This window comes from Chiloscyllium plagiosum, chromosome 28, assembly GCF_004010195.1.
Source record: "Chiloscyllium plagiosum isolate BGI_BamShark_2017 chromosome 28, ASM401019v2, whole genome shotgun sequence".
Taxonomy (NCBI): domain Eukaryota; kingdom Metazoa; phylum Chordata; class Chondrichthyes; order Orectolobiformes; family Hemiscylliidae; genus Chiloscyllium; species Chiloscyllium plagiosum.
Window position 1 is genome coordinate 3734697 of NC_057737.1, and position 20320 is coordinate 3755016.

Consider the following 20320-nt stretch of genomic DNA (forward strand, 5'->3'; position numbering starts at 1 on the left):
AGAGAATATATTAGAACAGTTAGCAAAGTTCTTTGTGAATGGAACAAAACTTTTGAGAGATTCAAAAAATAGTCAGAGGTAATCTGAAAGAGGTCTCCACTTTTCCTTAGTAATTATAATAAAGGTGTGCTATTCAAAATATTGATTTATAATATAACAACTGGACATATACATGTGCACATATATATTATTACATATATACATGTATAGCTTGAAGGTTTGAAAAGAATATTTCACTAAACAAAATTCACTCATTACAGCAGTAGCAATATTGTATTTGCAAGGAACAAGCTGCTTGAAACGTGACATGGAGTCTGCAATATTCTCACATGAAATCAATTTGTGGGTGAAAATAGGATATTAGATTTAAACTAGACAATCAAAGATAACTTGTTTTAGCTGCATTTTCTTTTGTCTGCCCTCATTGTGAGTCATAAATCTTTTGAATATTTTATAATCACAATAGAGAGTTCCTAAAGGAGAATTCAAATCTACTGTCTACAGAAAAAGCTATGTCAACTAGCCATACCTGATCCAGGAAGATTTCCCTGTGCCAGCAGATTGTGTGGAAAGCAATTTTTGCTGTTGTCCAGCACTTTGGGCAATCTGTGAATAATTTTTTTTTCCTTTGACTTTAACTGACACTTGCCCACAGTGCTTTTACAATAACATTTTGCATGGTTTTACATACCTTTTCCCGACTTAGATACAGTGTCTTTGTGTGTTTTTCTTTTGAGAAGAGTAGTTGGATTCATTTGCACTGTTCAAATCTTTTGTGAATTATTTTTACATCATTGCTGAAGTAAGTTTTGTTTCCAATAAATGAGGTCGTTATTTGTTAAAAGAAGGAACCAGGTTGACTTCTTTCTGGTGCAGAGCTTGTACAGTTTAATATATCTACTTGACAATATCACTTATCTTTTAAAATTCAATCTTTGTTGTGACCAGTGAAGGAGTGGGTTAAGGCACCATTCCTAACTGGATGGTAACATGATATTCATAGCAATGGCCATTATAACAACACCAGTCTGATATTTGCATTCTAAATGCTGAATGTTAAAAGTATGCTTTGTTCTTCTCAAATCTTGTGTTTTTTCACACTCTGCTACACAGGACTCCACAGTGGAATGAACTCCAACCACCATTCAATGCAAACCATCCATTGCTGCTTAGTGCCGATGCTGTCCAACACTCTCAGAATCAACTGACTGGGTGTAAGTAGCTGTTCCTCTGTTATTAGTTAATGGTGCCAAGTTTCAGTTTGTTGGAGATATTCACATTAACTATCATAACAATAATATAGCAGAAACCCATGGTTTAGGATATTATTTGGATCTAGGTATTGGATAAATTATACTGCATATGAAGACAGTTTTACTCTGAGGTTGGTTCCTGTTTTTATTCCATGATTATTTTTCCTCAATTGTTACCTGTACTATTGTTTAAAATGCTAAAAGGATTTGATGCAGAAAAACTACTTCCTTTGTTGGAGAAATCAAAAGAAGGTGAAGTAATCTTAAAAATGAGATGTAGGCTCTTTAGGAAGAAATTCAGAAGCCTGTTTTCTCACAAACACAAATAGAAATGTGGAATTCGGAGATCCAATATGGCGGCGACTCAGCAAGTCTGAGTCTATAGTGCTCCTCCCAAGACTTGGGCAAAGTGGACCACCCGCCTCTACCACACTTACCAAATCATTTAAAATAGTTTTTACTTAATGTAATTAGTTGCTCAGTACTAAATTTAAACAGTCTAGTCTCCTGTAAAAATGACTAGGGGGAAAGGAGCCCGCAGTTCTCGGCAGGCAGAAACCCCTCCCACACCCTCCCCAGCTGCAGCAGAGGCGTCCGCAGTCTGTAGGTAAGTCCCGGGGGACTTACCTACGCTGGTGAGCCTTGCGGAAATAATCTCCAAACTTGACGCGAAGATCGACGCCTTCATTGAAGAGTCTCAGAGCAGATGGAATTCACTCTCGGATTCTCGAGGTCGTCGAAAAAATATTCGTTTGCTGGGCCTTCCCGAACAGGAAGAGGAAGGCCAGCTTACAGTGTTCGTCGAGCAGTGCCTTCTACAGCTTTTAAATCTGGAGACTGGATCAGGCCAGGTAAGGGTGGAATGGGCCTACCAGGTTGCATTGCACGGGCCCGGCTCGAACCAGCACCCCCGCCCATCCTGTTCCAGCTGCAGAGCTACAAGGAGAGGCAAATGCTCTTGGAAGCTTCCAGAAATCTTGGGAAAGATCCCCAAGCCATGATTTATAAAGGATCCAAGATTATGTTATTCCAGGACTTTTCCCCAGCTTTGGTCCAAAAGAGGACGGCATTTGACGAAGCGAAGAAGTGTTTCAGGGATTTAAACATTCACTACTCCTTGTGCTACCCAGCTATGCTACACTTCAGCCATGAAGGGTCCGTGTATAACTTTGGATCACCGAAGAAGACCAAGGAATTTTTGGACTCTCTTAGATAAATTGTAAGAGTTAATTGATGTTTTGCCCTCCCCCCACCCCGGTTTACCCCCCTTTTTTTTCCCTTCATTACCTTACTGTTTAATATTATCTCCGGGGGTTGGGGAGAGGGGTTTATTTATTTATTCTTCACTTAGCGATTTTATGCCCCTTTTTTGTAATATATATATATATAGGCCAGGGGGTCTAGTTAATGTAGGTGGGGGGGAGGTGGTTACCTTATCCTATTTTATCCCTGTCCTCAGGAGCGGGGTTGTTTTCCCCTGTTATTTTGTATTACTATATTTAAATATTATTTGTTGAGACTGTAATTTTATAGATATATATGTTCATACATGGTATTAACATTACCAAATATATCCAGGTGTTGGTATGGGTGAGAGGGGGGTGGGGGGTAGGGTACTCATTGTCAATTCTAGCTCAGTAGTATATTTGAATTTTCTTTATCCTATCATGGGGTGCCTGGGTCAAGGGTGGGGCACTGGTTGGGAGAGGTTATGATGGGCTTTTGGAAAGGAAGCGTTGCCCCCTGGGAACAAGGGGGAAAATCTCTGTTTAAATAAGTTTTATTTTTTTTGTTTAGAAATAGTTTTTTATTATATTGATCTGAGTATTATTTTTGTGAATTTTATATGCTCTATGCTCGGGATGTTTTGGATAGGGTTTCTTCTCCCGAGGGGTCTCGGACTTGCCCGGTGATTATGGTTAATCAGTCGATTAAATGGTGCAACTGGAATGTCACGGGGAGTAATTCACTAATCAAAAGGAAGAAAATATTATCAAACCTCAGGAAAGAAAGGGTTGATATAGCTCTCCTATAGGAGACACACTTATTGGATAAAGAACATCTGAAATTACGATAGGGAAGAGATTAATTTCCATTCTCTCTTTCTGTGCAAGGAAAAACACTTTGATAAACTGGGTGGCTGAGGGCCCTCATGGAATTGGCACAGAATAATTACATTCCCCCGGCTTCCTTACAAATTGGTGCACCAAAAAAAATGAATTATTCCATAAAATATGGCAGCCCTTCTTGAATTACACAAATACAGATATTTTGTCAGCCTAACAAGGGCTTTTATTTAATTGAGAGGGTGAACCTGACTGGTCCGGGGCCCCTTGGGAGAGGAATCCCGCACGAATACGGGTTTTGTTATGATCTGATGTTAACACATTCCGAACATGTATATCACTACCCAATTTCTGTGTTATCCATCAGTTTTTTTTTCTCTTGAATAATGTTAAGAGATTTAATCATACACTCTGGTTAGTTGTCGGTTAGATGAGTAGTTAGTTGAGTTTTGTTTTTTTTTCTCGGTATTTCTTTTTTCTGTTGATAGATTTTGGTTATTATTTGTTTGAGATTTAATTGTATATCAATGTTTATACTTGGGGTTTTTTTAGTTTTCTTTTGTAAACGTGTAAAAACATGTTAAATTTTCAATAAAAATTCTACAAAAAAAAAAGAAATGTGGAATTCTCTGTCGGTGAATTCTGTTAATTTTGAGACAAGAATATTTCAAGACTCGACAGATTTTTAGTTAAGGATATCTAGGTATAAGGTAAGGTAGCTAAATAATGTTGTGGTACAGATCGGTCATGACCTCATTGAATGATGGAGCAGGCTTATGGAATTCAGTAGCCTATCCTTTCTTTCCTGATGAAGATGAGTCATGTTGAAATCTGGTTTCAAGATATCATTCAGCCCTCCATGACTCTGTACTGTGGTTGGTCTTCCTTGTGAACTTACATGATCAATGGTATCAGGATATTCAGCCGTGTTGGACATTCTTTGCCAAACAGGTACTTGTTTTCCCTACCATCCACATTGCCTCTTCTCTACAGTATCTACTGGATTTAGATGAAAAGCGGGACCACTGGCTGTCCTTTTTCCCATCTTCTCCAGAGTTCCAAAGGGCCCACAGTTGCATTTAAGATAAACTAATTAAATCTAAGCTATTCACAATACCCTCTAACTCCGAACTCTGTCTTCAGTGAAGGCCTCAGCTTTATTCCCAAATATCCTGAATGGCCTACTCCCATGTTCCTTTGATGTGGAACATCTTCTGTGCGATATCTTTTATCATTTCATCATTCATGCCCGTTTCCTTGGCCAGAGTTCTCCCCCCTCAAGTGATGACCACTTAAGCCATCTCCAATACTCTCCCTCCATGTGGGCCTCTCCTTTCACCTCTCACTTTTTGTAAATCTGTTGTTTATTTTCTGCCTTTATCATTCACTCTAATCTATGGCCACCTGAACTTCTTGTTTCCTACTCTTAGGTCTAACCATAACATTGTCAGCAAGCTATGGACAAGAATGTTAATGTTATTGTCTGGTATGTTGGCCCTTATCTAGCAGAAGCCAAATGCCAACACTCACAATGCCACCTCCTACCACCCTTTGGACCGTGACCCCACTACCGAGTGTTAAGTCACTGTATCTAGGATAAAGAAAATTAAGTTTTGACGAATAATTATTGACTGAAACATTAACTCAGTTTAACTCCACAGATCCTGCCTGTCCAGCTAAGTATTTTGAATATTTTCTACTTTGATTTCAGTGCAAATTAGTATGTGGCATATTCCCACCTTTTCATTAAACACCTGGCATTTCTTATGGCTGATGCGTGTAATTGTTTCTATTCAACCAATGGAACTAAGAATGGCTGTCAAGAAGTAGTCAGTGAGATTAGAACCAAACTTCTCTGTAATCAGATTTCCTGTAAATGAGGAATGGGATTAACTAAAACAAATGCTAATAATGTAACTCTGCTGTGTGATCAATATAGTTTTAATGATGCAATTTTGAAAAAGGCTTTTCCTTGTTTCACTAGTTTCTTTGCTGTGATCTCTTTAAATTATATCACAGCTTCAATGTTCCTTTCAAATAGTAGGCTTATTCGATGGTGCTATCAACTTTCAGCTCTGCCCATTGTATCTGTATTGGTCCTTTAGACGTTCCTTCACCCTGCCATGGTGTCTTTTCTAATATATATACACTAAGAGTTCATGTAACTATACATAGGAAATCCTGAAGAAAGTCTTATTTTGCACTTGTTCTTTCCATAAACACTTAAACCCATTCAGTACACTTCCAGCATGATGCATTACTGGGCACAGCTGAACAGGAAAAATTACATACTATTGCCTAGTGGTTAAATTGTGGTTGCAAAATATGACTTGCAGGCCAAATCATCGACTTAATGATTAATCTAGGATTTCCTTATTTCAGCTTGATAACAATGTGAGGTGTTTCACTACTTATTTGTCATGGGTACTTCAAGTATTCATGAACTATCTTTAGTATCCTGCCTGACTTTGGCGCACAGATAGTTCTAGCGACATAATTGTTTTTCCTTGATCTGTTCACTGGGAAATACACCTGAACCAGTACAGCTGAAGCCCCTTGCTATCTACCCTCAACCTCAAAACCATCCAATTTTCCACAGGTACTTTCAAGATGATGCTAGAAAAGTAGTGTTCAAAACAGGTGGCATTGAAGTCCTGAATGACATCCAACTAAGTAGCATGATTCAACAATAGCAACAATAATGACCGATGTTTAGATAACATCTTTAGTGTAAAGAAATGTCCGAAGATGCTTCACAGGAGCATATAAAATGAAGTATGACACAAAGTCAAGATAGAAACATTAACTAATTGATGGATGGGGAAGGAAACTGCAGGGGATGGACATAGTTGAAATGTGGAGCTTATTCAAGAATCAGCTACTGCGGTTCTTGATAAGTATATACCTATCAGGCAGGGAGGTAGTAGTTGAGAGAGGGTGCCATCACTTACTAAAGAAGTTGAAGCTCTTGTCAATAGGAAGAGGAAGGCTTATGTGAGGATGAGGCATGAAGGCTCAGTTAGGGGGCTTGAGAGTTATAAGTTAGCCAGAGAAGATCTAAAAATAGGGTGAAGAAGAACCAGGAGGGGACATGAGAAGTTATTGGCAGTTAGGATCAAGGAAAACCCTAAGGTTTTAATACGGAAAAGTGTAAGGTAGTTCACTTTGGAAGAACATAGAACGTAGAAAATTACAGCACAGGACAGGCCCTTTGGCCCACGATGTTGTGTCGAGATTTAATCCTAATGTAAAATATAGTAACAACCTAAGCACCCCTCAACTCACTGCTATCCATGTGCATGTTCAGCAGTCGCTGAAATGTCCCCAATGACTCTGCCTCCACCACCACAACTGGCAACGCATTCCATGCATTCACAACTCTCTGCGTAAAGAACCTACCTCTGACGTCTCCTTTATACCTTCCTCCTAATATCTTCAAACTATGGCTTCTCATACCAGTCAATCCTGCCCTGGGGAAAAGTCTCTGGCTATTGACTCTATCTATTCCACTCATTATTTTGTACACCTCGATCAGGTCTCCTCTCTTCCTCCTTCTCTCCAGAGAGAAAAGTCCAAGCTTATTCAACCTTTCGTCATAAGGCAAGCCCTCCAGTCCAGGCAGTATCCTGGTAAACCTTCTGTGCGCCCTCTCTATAGTCTCTGTATCTTTCCTATAGTAGGGCAACCAGAACTGGACACAATATTCCAAGTGTGGTCTCACCAGGGACTTGTAGAGCTGCAGCAAAACCTCGTGGTTCTTAAACTCGATCCCCCTGTTAATGAAAGCCAAAACACCATATGCTTTCTTGACAACCCTATCCACTTGTGTAGCAACTTTGAGGGATCTATGCATTTGCACACCCAGATCCCTCTGTTCCTCCACACTGCCAAGAATCCTGTCTTTAATTCTATATTCAGCATTCGAGTTTGACCTTCCAAAATTCATCACTTCGCATTTATCCAGGTCAAACTCCATCTACCATTTCTCAGCCCAGTTCTGCATCCTGTCTATGTCGCACTGCAGCCTGCAGTAGCCCTCTATAATATCGATGACACCTCCAACCTTTGTGTCATCTGCAAATTTACTAACCCACCCCTCAACCTCCTCATCTAAGTCATTTATAAAAACTACAAGGAGCAGAGGCCCAAGAACAGAGCCCTGCAGGACCCCACTCAAACTGTCCTCCAGGCAGAATACTTTCCATCTATAACCACTCTCTGCCTTCTGTCAGCCAGCCAATTTTGGATCCAGATAGCCAAATCTCCCTGTATCCCTTACTTCCTGACTTTATGAATGAACCTTCCATGGGGAACCCTATCAAATGCCTTGCTGAAGTCTATATACACCATATCCACTGCTCGGCCATCGTCGACCTGTCTTGACACCTCCTCATAGAACTCCATAAGATTTGTGAGGCATGACCTGCCCCACACAAAGCCATGCTGACTGCCTTTGATCACACTATGTTTTGCCAAATAGTCATAAATCCTATCCCTCAGAATTCTTTCACAGGATTACTACTATACATTGACCTCAATCAAAAATGTATTCAATAACAACTTAGGACAGGAGCCATGATGACTGCTCAAACCCTCACTGGGTTACACTTGTATAGTGGTTTTGGTACTAGCATAAAAGTGATTGAGAATTTTGAAACCAAATTCAAAATACCTTCTCTTTTGAGAGCTAGCCACAAGATGTTATGATTGAAACTGCTGCTTTGTAAAACAAAAAGTGATTTGCAAATGCCCATTTTGAAAATAAATTGTCTGCTTCACTTATTTTTGGATAGGAGGTGACTGAGGTTCTGCCACATACAACCAAAGATACCCAGTTTACCAGTAATGCCCATATTTTAAGTGTAAAGTAAAAACAAGTAGCTGGCTGATCCTCTGTAATGAAGAAGACCAAATTGGATGGCTATAGCCAGCGTCCATGAGACAAGTTCAAAAAGCAAATGGAGTGAGCCACTACAGAAGACAAAATTGAAGTTAAAAATAACTTTTGTGTATCAGGACTGCATGGGTTAAAGAAATTGGTAATCATGCAACTAATATTAAAACAAAAGGTATCATTAAAGAACAGCTCAGTCTTAGAGTTTGTAGCTGTCTATCTTTTATTCAAGTATTAGCATTCTTGTCAGTTGTTTGGTTACATTATCTGTTCAACTAGAGATGAAAGCCCCCAGCTGACCACTCACAGAGGCTTTGCACAGACCTTTATATGCTGCCACAGTTAGCCAGTGATCAGATGTCTGCATTAGCAGTCATTATCCTTGATTAGAGTTGACCTTTGTCCTCAGGGGTCAGCAAACAAATACTCACTTTTCTTTCCCTCTCTCATCACAGGGTGTCAACACTATGTTTTTACTTTTTTTTGGCACCATCTGGAAGATTGTGCTTTTTACTGCATGAGATTTGAGTTACTTCTAGCTATTCCTGCAGAATAACCTCATAAATTTTGAATGAATCTCCCCAGTGTACAATTGATGAACACCTTCCTGGGTCAGTACTGAATTTTTTGAATATATGATCAGGATAATTATGACACTATTACATGTCAAAGGCTGGGCTGTTGTGGTTCAGTGGTAGTCTCTCTATGTTTGAGTGAAAGAGTGTGGTGCTGGAAAAACACAGCCATCAGGCAGCATCTGAGGAGCAAGAAAGGCAATGTTTCGAGCAAAAGCTCCTGATAAGGAATGGGAGTTGAGGGGGAAGGCCCAAGGGGGCTGAGAGACAAATGGGAGGAGGGTGGGGCTGGGCTAAGGTAGCTGGGAATGTGATGGGTAGATGAAGGTGATAGGTTGGAGCGGAGGGTGGAGTGGATAAGTGGGAAGGAGTATGGACAGGAAGGACAGTTCAAGAGGGCAGTGCTGAGTTGGAAGGCTGGATCTGTGACAAGGTGAGGGAGGGGAAATGGGAGAACTGATGATATCCACGTTGATTCCATGTGGTTGCAGGGTGCCAAGTTGGAAGATGAGGCATTCTTCCTCCAGGTGTCGGGTGGCTAGAGTTTGACGATGGAGTAGGCCGAGGACTTGCATTTACTTTGCAGAGTGGGAGGGGGGAGTTAAAGTGTTCGGCCACAAGGCAGTGGGGTTGTTTAGTGCATGTGTCCCAGAGATGTTCTGTGAAACATTCCGCAAGTTGGCGTCCTGTGTCCCCAATGTAGAGGAGATTACATTGAGAGCAACAGACATAGTGGATGACATGTGCGGAAGTGCAGTTAAATCTCTGTCAGATGTGGAAGAATCCTTTGGGGCCTTGGACGGAGGTGAGGGGGGAAGTGTGGGTTTGCACTTCTTGCAGTGGCAGGGGAAGGTACCAGGAGTGGAAGGTGAGTTGGTGGATGGCGTAGACTCATGAAGTTGATGGAAGTTAAACAGTTCATCAGCTTCACGCATACCTTCCACCCTGACCTCAAGTTCACCTGATCCCAATCGGATACCTCCCTCCCCTTCCTGGACTTCTTCATCTCCATCTCTGTGACCAACTCAACACGGTCATCTACTTCAAACCCACCAACACCCACAGCTACCTGGACAACAATTCTTCCCACCCTGCCTCCTGTAAAATCGCTATCCTTTATTGTCAATTCCTCCGCCTCTGCTGCATCTGCTCCCAGGAGGGCCAATTCCACCATAGAACATCCCCAGGTGGCCTCCTTCTTCGAAGACCGCAATTTCCCCTCCCACGTGGTCAACGATGCCCTCCAGCGCATCTCCTCCACTTCCTGCATCTGCGCCTTTGAATCCCATCCCTCCAATCGCAACAAGGACAAAATCCCACAGTCCTCACCTTCCACCCCACCAACCTCTGGATACATTGCATCATCCTCCACCATTTCTGCCACCTACAAACAGACCCCACTACCAGAGATATATTTCCCTCCTCACCCATATCTGCGTTCCAGAGAGACTATTCCATCTGCGACTCCCTTGTTAGGTCCATGGCCCCACCAATCCACCCTCCACTCTCAGCACCTTCCCTTGTCACTGCAAGAAGTGCAAAACCTGGGCCCACATCTCCCCCTTCACCTCCATCCAAGGCCCCAAAGGATCTGTCCACATCCGACCGAGATTTACCTGCACTTCACACATGTCATCTCCAATGTCCATTGCTCTCAATGTGATCTCCTCTACATTGGGGAGATAGGATGTCAACTTGTGGAATGTTTCAGAGAACATTTTTAGAACACATGCACTAAACAACCCCACCACCCTGTGGCCGAATGCTTTAACTCCCCCTCCCACTCTGCCAAGGACATGCAAGTCCTAGGCCTCCTCCGCTGTCAAACTCTAGCCACCCAACATCTGGAGAAAGAATGCCTCATCTTTCATCTTGGAACCCTCCAACCACATGGAATCAATGTGGATTTCACCAGTTACCCCATTTCCCCTCCACCCACCTTATCCGAGATCTAGCCTTCCAGCTTGGCACTGCCCTTTTGAACTGTTCTACCTGTCCATCTTCTTTCCCGCCTATCTGCCCTATCCCCCTCTCCGACCTATCACCTTCATCTACTTATTGTATTCCCAGCTACCTTCCGCCCAGCCTCGCCATCCACCCAATTATCTCTCAGCCCGATTGGGTTCAGGAACCACCTGCTCCAGAGGTGTGTCATAAAATCTCAGACCAGGTTGGTTAGAAAATATATACAAGTCAAAGATCTAATCATGAAGTAAATAGATGCCCTGTATTAGAAGGATGTGAACTTTCGACTCGTATACATTAGGTCTGTCACAGTAATTTTTACCCTTACATATCCTCTCAACTTCTTTCCTGAAGGTGACACTTATTCTTGAGTAGGTGGGTACTGCAAGACCCAAATGATTGTTCACCATCTGTGAATGTAGCTATTCCCAGTGGAGTGAAGTGAAACTCTACCACTACTAATACTGTTCCTGATCCTGTTTTCATTGAGTGACTACTTTTGTGCATTTTCCAAGAGGATTCACTGAAATAGGGTCAGGAGCTGCAAGTTCCCTAACTCGGGCACTGAGATCAAATTTAATACTTCCATAGCAACCTGAGCAGAAGCAAGAAGTGTTCAAGTCTGGGCTCTTGTATCTAAACTGAGAACCTTAATACTGGCCCCTTTGAATGGCTGTTCATTTATAAGCACTACTTTGCATGTCCTTGAAGAACAAACCTTATTATTGCATTATGATGCTTTGTGAAAATTAGTATTCCTGACAAGTTGTTGACAATTTGTTATTCTGAAACAAAAATAACTCACTGTACTGGTGTTCATGTGACAAGGTACAGCCCGTCTTGCATACTTACAAATCTTTTCAGCAAAAGGCTCCAAGTTATTTTGAGCAATGGCAAACTCAGAGATAATTTTGAATAATCATGTTTTGCTTTCAAAGGAGACATTTTACTTTGATTTATCTTTTTTGGGCATATTTGCCCTATCTATTCTTTTGAGGCACTCCTCCTTTCTGGCTGAGACCCTTTGGGTGAAGAGCCACATGGTTGTTGGCAACACAGAAAGAGAGATGAGATCCTGAAAGTAGAATTTGGGGAACTAGGCGTGAAAAACAAGGCCTCCAAGGCAGTAATCTCATAATTATTCCCAGTACCACGTACTAAAGTACAGAAATAGTTGGACAAATGAATACATAGCTGGAAAAATGGACAGCTGGAAAGGAGGGCTTGAGATTTCTGGGAAATTAGGATTGACCCTGGGGCAGTTGGGACCTGTACAAGGAAAAAGGGTTACATCTTGAAAGAACCAGTACTAATATCCTTGCAGGAAGATTTGCTAGTACTGTTGGAGAGTGTATAAATTAACTTGTGATGGAGATTGGAACTTGGTGGTGAATTGAGGTAGAATAAAAATAAAACTATTTATGAGAAGTAGAGAAGCTATAAATTAAAGTGAAATCTAGCAGGAACAAATCCTAAAACAAATGTTAGTGATGGGAAGAACCAAATATAGGATCTGTTTGGGTGGAGCCAAGAACTGCAAAGGATGTTAAACATTGGTACAAGTGGTTTACAGATCATAATGGTAGCAGTAATGTAGAGTCTGGTAAAAATTAGGAAATTAGAGATGCAGATAACAAATGGAATGCAGCAATCTTGAGTGACTTCAATCTCCATATAGACTGGGCTAATTTAATGAGCACCAAATCTGTGGAGGAAGAATTCCTAGAATGTGTTTGAAATAGATTTTTTCTGGAGTAATATGTTAAGGAACCAATCAGGACACAAGAAAGTGCTAATTAATAATCTTGATGTAAAAGGATCTTTAAAGAATTTTCAGTTAAGTTTAATGTGGTTCGGTTTGGAACAAAGGTCTTAAATCTAAATGAGGCAATTATGAAGGTATGAAAAATAAGTTGACTGTGGTAGATTAGAAAAAAATATATTAAAAAGTTTAATAGTAGATAGTCAATACCTAGTATTTAAAGGACTAATGCTTGATTTTCAAAAAAACATACATACAAGAGCATTGCAGATGGAATATAATATGGATAAGTGTGAGGTTATCCACTTTGGAAAGAGGAACAAAGATGCAGAGTATTTCTTAAATGTTGAGAGATTGGAAAATGTTGATGTCCAAGGGGCTGAGGTAACCTTGTTCGTAAGTCACTGAAAGCATGCAGATGTCGCAAACAATTCGGAAGACAAATGACATGTTAGTCTTTATCACAACAGCATTTGAATACAGGAGCAAAAAGGTCTTGCTACAATTGTATAGCACACTGGTGGGACCGTGCCTAGAGTATTGTGTGCCTTCACCAGAAGAAGGATGTATCTGCCACACAGGGAATGTAGTGGAGTTTCAACAGATTAATTTCTGAGAAGTGGAACTAACCTGTGAGGAGAGATTTATGAGACTGGGCCTGAATTCTCTAAAGTTTTGAAGAATAAGATGTGATCTCATTGAAACTTACAAAATTTGTTTAGCGATAGGTAAAGTAGGTAAAGAAAGAATGTTTCCCTTATTGTGAGGATCTAGAACCAGGGAATAGAGTCTTAGAATAAAAGGCAAGCCATAAAAAAAACAAATAAAAGAAACAGCAAGAGATGAGGAGGAACTTCTTCACTCAGAGAGCGATCTTTGGAGCTCTCTACTCCAGGTAGAAAATGAGGACTGCAGATGCTGGAGATAAGTGTAGAGAGTGTGGCGCTGGAAAAGCACAGCAGGTCAGGCAGATTCCGAGGAGCAGGAGGATCGATGGTTTGGGCATAGGCCCTTCATCAGGACTTCTTCCAAGGATGCCTACCTTGAAGAAGTTCTCCTCCTCTCTCTACAAGCATTCCTGATGCAGGGCTTATGCTCAAGACATCAATTCTCCCTCTCCTCGATGCTGCTTGACTTGGTGTGCTTTTCCAGCACTACACTCTCGACAACTCTCTACTCCAGAGCGCTGTGCAAGATCAATTATTGAGTTCAAGGCAGACATTGATAGACTTCTAGTTACTAATAACATAAAGGGATGTGAGGATAGAATAGGAATATGGCATTGAGGCAACTGATCAACTGTGACCTACAGGATCTAGGCATGAGGAGCTGAACTGCCTGTTGCTGCTCCTAATTCTTATCTCGTTCTGATGCATATTCTTTAGGTGAGAATTTTAGCAGTGCCAGCTGCAGAGGGCATCAGAGCTGAGCTCAATCCTGAACTCAGTCAAAGAACCATAGGCATTTTCCATAAAGGACATTCAGTCCATTGTGCCTGTGTCTATACCAGTTCTTTGCAAGAGAAATCCAAATTAAGTCCTCCATTCTTTCCCTTTTCTCCCCATAGACCTCCTTTATTATAATATTTATCTAATTTTGCCTTCCGCACATTAGTCTCTGCTTCAACAGACCTCAGCCACACTTTCCAGGTAGCAATGGTGGGGTGTAGCAACAGATACTGATATGGATTTGGAATTCATGCTGATTATTCTGATGATTATTGAAATATACTTACATGTTAATACTTTATTCTTAATATTCTAGACTCATTAAATAATTTCATATTTGTTTATTAAAAGAATCTGAAATGATTTGGAAGGAATTGTTTCTATTTGCATCAGTTTCAAGTTCCCTCTGCTTAAGTAATTGCCCCTTCCCATTCAAACCAGCATTGTAACCTCTTCTTCAAGAAACCCACACTGATTCCTTTATCCTTACAATGTACTGTCCCACCCCCCATCTCCCTTTATTGTGCAAAGTTCTTGCCTCTGGAATCCACACATTTATTTTCCAAATGTCTATATTCGAACTTGTCTGATCAGGTGTCTGCCCTTGCCACAACACTGAAAAGTCCCAATCAGAGTCAACACTGATATTCGCCATGATGGCAGACATAGTGCGCTAACTCTTCCTCAGTTCTTTGCAACGTTTGAGATGGCGAAGTCAACTTCCTATCACACCTGCCCATTATTGCACAGTGTGCTAGGACTGGAATTTCTCTACTGTTATTCCGTTATTCAAGATTGGAGCATCTTGAACAATGAGATTTCTTGCTTGGAACTGCTACCCTGTCATCTTTACGTCTGCACTGTTACTCCTGCAGAGTTTACTTGGTTCCTTGCCCTTTGAATCCATTCAAATTCCTTAATGACCTCAAGTGACAGCTGTCCCTTCAATCAACTAAGCTCCTATTCTCCAAAATTACCTGGCTGGCCTCCACTAAGACTCGGAATGTGTTGCTGGAAAAGCGCAGCAGGTCAGGCAGCATCCAGGGAACAGGAGAATCGACGTTTCGGGCATAAGCCCTTCTTCAGGAATGTCCTTTCCTGAAGAAGGGCTTATGCCCGAAACGTCGATTCTCCTGTTCCCTGGATGCTGCCTGACCTGCTGCGCTTTTCCAGCAACACATTTCCAGCTCTGATCTCCAGCATCTGCAGACCTCACTTCCTCCACTAAGACTCCACTTCCTTTCATAAAAATCACCATTTTTAATCAAAATTACCCCTTCTAATAATTCCTTCTTTGGTCCAGTGTGCATGTTGCTATATGAAACTCCTAGGACATGTTAGAAAATTAAGGGCAGTTTATGAATGACTGTTGTTACTCAGTTAGCAGTGCTCACTAATCACAGTCATTGATATATTTTGTAGTTTTCATACATGCAAAAAAAACCTAACCATTTATTTATTTTAAGGAAAATTAAAAGTCTCAGGGTATGCATCACTTTCTGCTGAATAAAATACACCTGATTGAGACAGTTCTTATGGTGTCAGTCCCCTTGCTGGAAGTAATTGAGATCTCCTCAGAGCCATAGAAAGAAAATGCTTGGATTTCAAAAGCATAAAGTTTATAGACATCAAAAATATAATTTATTTTGCATTTCGTCAACTGATAGTAAAATCTGTGCACTTCAAGAAATAGAAGACCTGGAAAAATCTGTAGTATCTTAATTTTTTAAAAAATGTTTATTTCAAAAAAGCAATCTTATGCAATCTTCAATCCTGTTTCTGATATGCTACATATATCCACACCATTTTTGATGGTAATTTTTAGGCTGGTTGAAAGAAAACTGAATCGAGAAAAGGCTAAAACATTTTTTTAAAACCAAAGGATGAAGCCATGTTTATGAATGGGGTTGCAAAGTGTAGTTAACTTAAATTAGTTGCTGCATATTGTTAAAACTGGTCAAATTGACTTGTGAATATTGCTAGGAGAAAGTGAGGACTGCAGATGCTGGAGATCAGAGCTGAAAAATGTGTTGCTGGAAAAGCGCAGCAGGTCAGGCAGCATCAAAGGACCAGGAGAATCAACGTTTCGGGCATAAGCCCTTCGTCAGGACCCTGAAGAAGGGCTTATTCCCGAGATGTCGATTCTCCTGCTCCTTTGATGCTGCTTGATATGCTGCACTTTTCCAGCAATACATTTTTCAGTTGTGAATATTGCTGCATACGTAACTTTATTTTTCCTTTCAAACTTCATCTTCTATCCAACTCCTCTTTTGCCCATGTCACTTACTGTTTTATAGCTGGGATTTGGACAAAGCAGTTCCAGTGTCAAAGTTGTTACACCATTGCTTATAGGTAAAATCCAAAACCATAGATCGTAAATGTAAAATAGTGACAAATATGTCGAGTCAGAAATTTTGAAACAAATCTTAACTCCAAAAAAGTAATGAATTTGTTACCACTTACACTAGATGATGTGAATAGCATTATTGCATTTAATCAAGACTTTCAAAAAGAAATTGGATCATCACGTGAAAAGGAAAAATTCAAGGACTACATGAGAAAAGTGCAGTAGTGGTACAGGGTTAGTTGCCCTTATAGGCTGTCAGTACAGATACGATGAGTTGAAAAGCCTGCTATGCTATAACCGTTCAAATATTTCATAAGTATGTGAGAGAGAAAGCCATAGAAAGATATACTACTAAGATGAAATGTAAGTGAGATAAATATCTCTGGAGCATAAACACCAGTATAGTCCACTTGAGCTAAAAACCTTATTTCATTACTATAAAAACTACATAATTAGATGACGTATAAAAGTAGTGGAGTTGTCTGTGTTATTGTCACTAGATGGTGATTAGGAGCTGGAACTTCCCCTAATCAGAGCTGTCAAGGTTGGAGGTAGTATATTGGCATGGATAGAGAATTAGCTAATGGGCAGGAAACAGCGTGTGGGAACAAAGTGTTCTTTTTCAGGTTGGCGATCCGTGACCAGTGGGGTTCCATAGGGATCAGTGCTGGGACCATAACTGTTTACAATATATATATTGACTAGGCAGATCAAAGTGAAAATACTGTCACAAAATTTGCAGGCAACACAAAAATAGGTGTAAAGGCAGGTTGTGAGAGTGATACAGACAGTTTACGGAGATATATTGATAGGTTAAGTGAGTGACAGCAAGTTGACAGATAGCATATAATGTAGGAAAATGGGAAATTGTTCATTTTGGAGGAGAGAACAAAAGAACAGAAAATTACTTAAATGGAGAAAAACTCCAAAAAACTGCAGCAGAAAGTGATTTTGCATACTTATGCGTGAAATGCTGAAAGCTATCAAACAGCTGCAACAGGTAATCAGGAATGCTGGTCCTTATTTCAAGGGAATTGAACTATGGAGTAAGGAAGTCTTGCTGCAACTGTACAAGATGCTGATGAAACCACGTATGGAACCTGTGACCAAATTTGTCCTCCTTATTTAAGGAAAGAATATATTTTATGGGAGGCAATTCAGAGAATGTTCACTCAGATGATTCCTGGTATGCAGGGATTGTCTTCAGAGCAAAGGCTAAACAGTTTCATAGAATCACACAATGAGGGAGCAGGCCATTCAGCCCATCAAGTCCACACCAATCCTCTGAACAGCATCCCACCCAAACCAACTCCCCTGCCCTATACTCATAAACCTGCATTTCCATAGCTAGCCCACACATCCCTGGACACCATGGACAATTTAGCATGGTCAATCCACCTCACCTTCATATCTTTAGACTGTGGGAGAAAACCAGAGCAAACCCATGAAGACACAGGGAGAATGTGCAAACTCCACACCGACGGTCACCTGAGGGAGGAATTGAACCTGAGTCCCTGGCACTGTGCGGCAGCACTGTTAACCGCTGGGCCACTGTGCTGCCATTCACCATTTGGACTCCACTCTTTGGAATATAGCAAAATGAGAGGTGATGTCACTGAAACATACAGGATTCTTAAGGGGCTTGACAGAATAAATGCCAAGAGAATGTTTCCCCGTCATGGGAGAATCTAGGACAAGAGGGCATAGTTTCACAATAAAAGGGGTGACAATTTAAGACTGTTATGAGGAGCTTTGCCATAGAGAGCTCCGGGGATAGAGTCCTTGTATATGTTAAGGGCTGAGATAGATAGATTTTTGATCAGTAGGCAAGTCAAGGGTTGCAGGAAAAGAGCAGGAACGTCAGTGTGAGGAATGTCAGATTGGCCGTGATTCCTTTGAATAGTGAAACAGGCTCGAGGGGCTGAATGATCTATTCCTGTTGTTATTTCTTATGGTCTTATAGCTCTAAGACCAATTATAGCATCTGTACTCCTATCTGAACTGAACACTCCTACACCATTTCGCTTTCCCTGTGCCTCCTAAATTTTAGCAAAATGTTTCAAGGCAGTGAGACACTTCATCATGTGAATGCAGGAATTATGAATGTAAGTTGCTGAGCAGCAGTGAGACCAGTTAGTGAAATTCCTATGTTTAATCATATTTCTGAAACCTGAGTTCCTGTCCTTTCTTTCTCAGCCAGGAGGTAGCTTGCCTATCCACTGCCTTTCTTGCTGATGATCTCACCTGTACTTGTGAGAAAATGCTGTCACTTGCACTGTACTATGTGCTGTCTTTGTTGAACTGGCACACTAAATGTAAAGAAAATGAGGCAACAGAAAACTCTTCTTGGAAGAGAAGGTAATTGTTAAAATGCCAATATATTGGAAAAATAAATCAATTACTTTAAAAAGGTATTGATGAGATTAAAACAAAAAAAATCAATTTTTTTGAAGTTTGACCTTTAAAATATTAGGCTATGAGACTATTCTGTACAAAGGAAAGGGAGGAGAAAATGTTCCCGACTGAGGGAACCTGTGGGCGCCTGATGCAGGCATTGTCCTGTACATGAGTCTGCTCTGGGCAGAGGGATGAGCCACAAGGTAATTGCGCAGTACTCTGACCACTCCTGTGGGACTGACTAATGAAGGATAAGAGAAATACAATCTTCATACTAGCTGACTGTTGAAAACTTTAATAATTAATTAGTGTACTGCTATTGCACCCCAGGGTCAGGGATCAAAGAGGAATCTTCAGGCAGCTTTATGTGCAACATTAAGTGGGCATGGTCAGGATGTGAATGTGATGAGCATGATCTTTGTTCAGCTAATTTTACAAAATGACATAGGAATAGAGAAAGAATAGCCAAGCTCTGATTTCAGGTCTGTTGTTTAAATATGGCATTCTGTTTTGTGCTCTCATGGAAATTTTCTGGCTGGTGGGCTTTGTACCTTTGAACAGTAGTGAAGACTACAGCACTTCTGCCAATAGTAACTTCAATTATCTATACTCGTGGGCCCCTGTTTATGATTTGTTTTGTTTGGCATCACAATATGCAATTCAGTTTATTTTTCCACAAAGGTGCCTTTGCTGTTTTATAACTTTATTGTTGACAGGATGTGACCTTTTTGGCGAGGCTAATATTTGTTGTACATTCCTAGTGAAGGAACAGCAATGTAGGTTCAAGTCAGGATGACAGCTTAGAAGGGAGCTTGCAGCTCGAGGTATTTTCATGCTCTTGCTATTCTTTTCCTTGTAGCTGATAGAGACCACTGGTTTGTAACTTGCTATCGAATGATCCTTGGTGAATTGCTGTTGTGGATCTTATGCAAGGTCCACGGCCACTGTGCATCAGTGTTTGAGGGGGTGATAAGGTGAAAGCAGGTTACTTTGTTCTGAAAGATGTTGAGCTTTTTGAGTGTTGTTGACCACACTCATCCAGTTAAGGGAAGAATATTCCATCACAATCCTGATTTGTGTTTTGTAGATGGTGGACAGACTTTGGGCAGTCAGAAGGTAAGTTACTCACCTCAGAATGTCAAGCCTCTGACCTGCTTTTGTTGCCATAGTTTTGATGTAAAAAGGGCCTGCTATTCCCAGTACGGAGGTCATTGGTTCACAGGATGTGTTTTATTCACTCTGTGAGATTGTGTCATGTTTTTGAAAGTGCTATGTTTGACCTTTTTGTTAATGTAAAGTATGTGTGTGTGTAAATGAGGAATGAGTGTGGAACAGCTGTCACTATGCTTCAGGCTATATTCATGCATGGTGTAATATTCATGAATGTTTCACATACATTGGTGGAAATCACAAGTGTGGACTTTATTTCATGACGTTACTGTATTTGATGTTAATAGGCTACACCTGACAATGAATGAATGACTTTTTTCTGAAGGAGATTTCCATGTTGTAAATCGTTTTATAATAGGCTCCAGAAAGGATGAGACAGCGTGTATATGCTAAATGACTAATAGCAAGTGCTCACATATTAAACAACGTGACTGCACACCACT

General features: G+C 40.7%; 1 protein-coding gene across 3 annotated transcripts in view; it reads left to right on the forward strand.

Moving 5' to 3' along the window:
* The window catches only part of bcas3 (BCAS3 microtubule associated cell migration factor), a 1214579-nt gene that overhangs the window by 715796 nt on the left and 478463 nt on the right, over positions 1 to 20320 (forward strand). For all 3 annotated transcript variants that reach the window (XM_043718098.1, XM_043718095.1, XM_043718097.1), the window contains one exon: positions 1114 to 1214. In XM_043718098.1, coding sequence (XP_043574033.1) covers positions 1114 to 1214 — 101 coding nt within the window. The remainder of the gene's footprint in view (positions 1 to 1113; positions 1215 to 20320) is intronic.